General features: G+C 52.7%; 1 protein-coding gene across 1 annotated transcript in view; it reads right to left on the reverse strand.

The window, feature by feature from the left end:
* SLC25A48 (solute carrier family 25, member 48) overlaps window positions 1-2,524 on the reverse strand; it is a gene marked incomplete at its 5' end in the record, with an annotated part of 10,558 nt that extends 8,034 nt beyond the window's left edge. Inside the window, one exon of the mRNA XM_009700236.1 lies at window positions 2,481-2,524. Within this exon, the coding sequence (XP_009698538.1) occupies window positions 2,481-2,524 (44 nt within the window). The remainder of the gene's footprint in view (window positions 1-2,480) is intronic.
* Between the last annotated feature and the right edge of the window lie 1,533 nt (window positions 2,525-4,057).

Consider the following 4,057-nt stretch of genomic DNA (forward strand, 5'->3'; position numbering starts at 1 on the left):
AGTTGCCGGTCCCCTCCAGTGGCTCAGCCCTGACTTACACCAGGGCGAAGCAGGAATTTTATTTGGGAGTGTAAAGCCCAAAGGAGTGTGTGTCCTCCAGAGTCCGTGCCTGGGGAGAGCTTTTGGACAGCAAATGACACAATCATTTGGCCCAGAGCCCTACCCAGAGCCCCGCAAGAGGCTGGCCGGTGGGATGCCACGGTGGGACCCTGGCCGGGGAGCTGGAAGGACCAAAGCCCAGGCTCACCCCCCACGCCGGGGCTGCTCCACGCAGCCATTGGCACGCCCCGAGCACTGCTGCTCCACGCCTGGCCAGAGGCCACGGAGAAGGCAGCAGCAGAAGCAGAATATTTACTGAGCCCTCATAAACAAGCTGGTACGTGAAGATGCCGGCTATGGCTCGCGCGGCACACGTGTAACGCAGGCAGGCCCGGGTCGTGGGTGCAGATCGGTGCACACCGTGACTCACACCGGGGGTAACGGGGTGGGGGGGAACCGGCAGAGAGGTTGGCTGCACCCTGAGCAGCCCAGGACAGGGTGACCACAGTGCACAGCCCTGCGTTCCCTCCTGACTTCATCTGAATGCTTAGTCCAGACATTGCCATTTTGCCTCCATGGGCTTGTTTTTTTTTCTTTTACACAGTAACCAAGCATTTAGAAGTTCAAGTTAATATATTTTTTGAGTAACTGAGGGCAACTGAGTGTCCTCACGAACTGCTCCTTGCACCCATGCCCCTTAGCTAAGCTGTTAACACCCAGCGCTGAAATCCCTGCTGGCATCTCTGTCAAAGTCAACTGATACCAATATGGGTATTCCTCAGGAAAATTCTCCTTTTTGTTACATTTTTATTAGACAGGGCTCTTGGGTGACACCTGGAAACAAGAAAGTTCTGGGGAAATGAATGCAATGTGGAGGATGAAAAGTAAGTAAATGTAAAAGTATTTAGTGTTTTGCAAGGCCATGGAAAAAAACAGCTGCTTGGGTTTGGTGGAAGCTGCAATGCTGGGAAGGGTCCAGCTGAAGGAGGAGGCCTGGCTGATGGGAAGTGTGGTGTGGGTACCACATAACCCCCCCTGACCTTACCTTCAGCCCTGCCTCCTGCTGCAGGTGGGGAAGGACTCCTCATCTCCTGGAGGCTGCAAATGCCACTGAGCTGCCCCTTTGTTGGCTTAGTGCCGTGTAAAAACTCTCCTTTCCACTTTTCTTCCCCTAAATTTGGAAATATAACAAGTCTGCCTACTTGGTATTCCCAGGCAATGTCCAAAGCCAAGGGCAACAGAGGGGTGGGCCTGACAGTTGTCTTTATAAGCACTGAAGGATGGGCTGGCTCTTTCCTGGCATCCAGAAACTCGATGCTTCCCAACAAGATCCCCTCTCAGTTGTTGCCAAATTCCCCCAAACCTGGCAATGACACCCTGACCGCCAGCCTGAGATGGGGATTGCCTTGGCAACCCTGGGCAGAGCCTGCCTGCGCTGCCCATGCCCTGGCCCTACCCATCACTGGGATGGTGCCGGCAGCCTTGCAGCTCCTCCCATGTGGGGTCTGCATGCACCCCAGGACTGATATCACCTTAGCAGCTCAGAGAGGATAAGGCTGGCAGACCCCCTCCTGATCCCAGGAGAGCCAGCTGGGTGCAAGGGGATGGCTGTGATGGCTAGGGAAGGGACGTGGCGTGGGCTGCGCTGGACCCTGCCTCTTCCCCATCGCCCTCCAAGGGTCTCTAAGGTGCAAAGAGGACCACTGGCTCTTGGGTTTGCCACATCAGACAGCCCTGTCTGGTGCCAGCAACAAGGCCTGGACCAGATCAGAGCACACTGAAGCAATGAAAGCTGGCCAGAGTTGCCTATCACACTGTACAAAAAGAGAAAGGAGCAGCATCTTCCTCTATATCCCTGCATCAGTAGTGATGGTCAACTTGGTTGGGTCAGGCTGTGTTGGTATGTGCGTGGACTGGTCTGCATCATGCTAGCAAATATCTCCTTATATCTCTAAATACTTCCCTCTGAGGAATAATTGTCTTGCAGGAATAGTAAATATTGCATCTCATAGCCCTGGGATTACAATTTCAGCACTCTGCCCTTCCAGCATTGCCAATGCTAGGAAAACAGGTAAAAATGTGCCTGCAGCAAAACAAATATAGTTCCCCTGTTGCCCTTTGAATACTTATCTGTGGCAAAGTTCAATAAAACATTGGCAAAACTGTTTGGTAAACCACACATTAAGTAAGGCCAGGTTTAATTTTCAGCATTCATCCTCACTGGAGGAACTGACACGTATCAGCCAGTTCTTTGCGTTCCTCATTCAAAAGGAGCATTGGAGAGGAAGAAAGTCTACGAAAAACATTTCTACCCAGGCTAAATTCCCCCTTGAGGTGATGGGGAAAGTGAAGGTTATTTGAAGCACCACCTAGAGAGAGGCCACCTCCCCCTCGGTGGGGTTTTGGGTGGTGACCTGAGAGCATGGTTCAAAGTGTTTTACCTTGATCGTGTCCAGGGGGTGGCCCACAACCACACTGGCAGCTCCTGGAGATGAAAGCAAAGTATTATGCAAAACAGTGAAGAAGCTTTTGTGATGGGACATGAAGCGATGGGTTTGGAGGGGAGGAGGAGAGATCTCCATAGGAACAGTTGTACTGAGCCAAGCCAGAGCAATGCCCAGCACGGTGCCCTGTCTCTGACAGCAGGTAAAAGCTGGGCAGGGCAAAACCACTTGCACATCTTTCCTTGAATACTCTCCTGAACTCCATCAACTTGACATCTCAAAGGCATCTGAGCAAGAGGAGGTGTTGTATTTGTATGTCCTGTCCGTGAACAACCCCTCTTGCACTTTTGTAAGCTCATGCAAATTTTTTAGCCTCAAAATGGTGAGATTGAGGTCAGACACAAGGAAATGCTTTCTCCTGGCTCAGAGATGTCCTAGAGCTGAGTGCTGATGGGAACGGTGAACCCCCATCCTTTGCCTTTTTAAGAGCAGTTTATAGAGACACGTGCCAGGGTTGATTCAGATAAAGAGGATCCTGCACTCTATTGATCTCTACAGTCCCATCCAGCCTCATTCCCCATGGTTCTCTGGGAGAAACCAGCCCATTCCCCCTTACCATCCTGCCCACCTACCCACGCCGCTCATTGCCAGGAGCCCCCGTGGCAGCGTAGAGCACGGTTTGGTTTCCCCCTTCTCTGGGAGGATGGAGCAACCCACGTGCTGTGGCCAGGATATGGGTTTGTGTGCTTGTTGCAAACAACACCGGCAGTTTTTAGGGTGTTTGTGGAGACAGTGGGTAATTTGTGCTGCTTCCCCACCTGCAAGTCTCCATGCAAACCAGTGTCCCCAGGTGCTTTAGAGACTACATGAAATGTCTCACTTGTAGTGGATTAGGACTGAAAGGAGCATCGTGTCCTTGGTTAAAGCATTATGACTTTACTCAAAAATGTATTATAAAACATCCCCATTCCTCCCGGACCTTAACCTGAGACCACCTATCATCCACTGCTATGCATGAAAACTGACCGCTGCCACCGACACTGAGCGCTGGCGGCTGTTTACCCCCCTGGACATCCCATCCCGCTCCCAGGGCTGGGCAGCGACAGCATAGGGTCAGTGGGGCAGAGGGAGTGACTGCGTGGTGCACAGCCTCCGCAGGCTGCAGAGATCCAAAAATCAGCTGCTCACATAACCTTTTGGCAGAGGTTCTGGGGTTTTTAGGGTCAGCTAACCTATTAACCTTGTCTGTCCGGTCAGGATCGGTGAGCCATCTCACACCCCCTTCCTGAGCCCGGTGTCAGCGGTAGCTCTAGTCTGCGGACCCCGGTGCCACGACAGACCCTCTGCCTTGCCGCCCCCGCTGCGGCAGCCCACCCGGGGAGTGGGGCAGCTTTAGCTGTGCACCCTCCCAGCTATTAAACCCCGTGGGCACTTTCGGTTCTGTAAGACCTGCTACATTACTGGCACCTCTACGGATCCTCGCGTTACCTTTTCTACCCGGTATCTGTTTTCCCGGTGTTTGCAAGCAGGATTTTCAGCAGACGGGATCAATACCCCTGTCTGCCAACCTCACC

This window comes from Cariama cristata, unplaced genomic scaffold (assembly GCF_000690535.1).
Source record: "Cariama cristata isolate BGI_N322 unplaced genomic scaffold, ASM69053v1 scaffold42205, whole genome shotgun sequence".
NCBI lineage: Eukaryota > Metazoa > Chordata > Aves > Cariamiformes > Cariamidae > Cariama > Cariama cristata.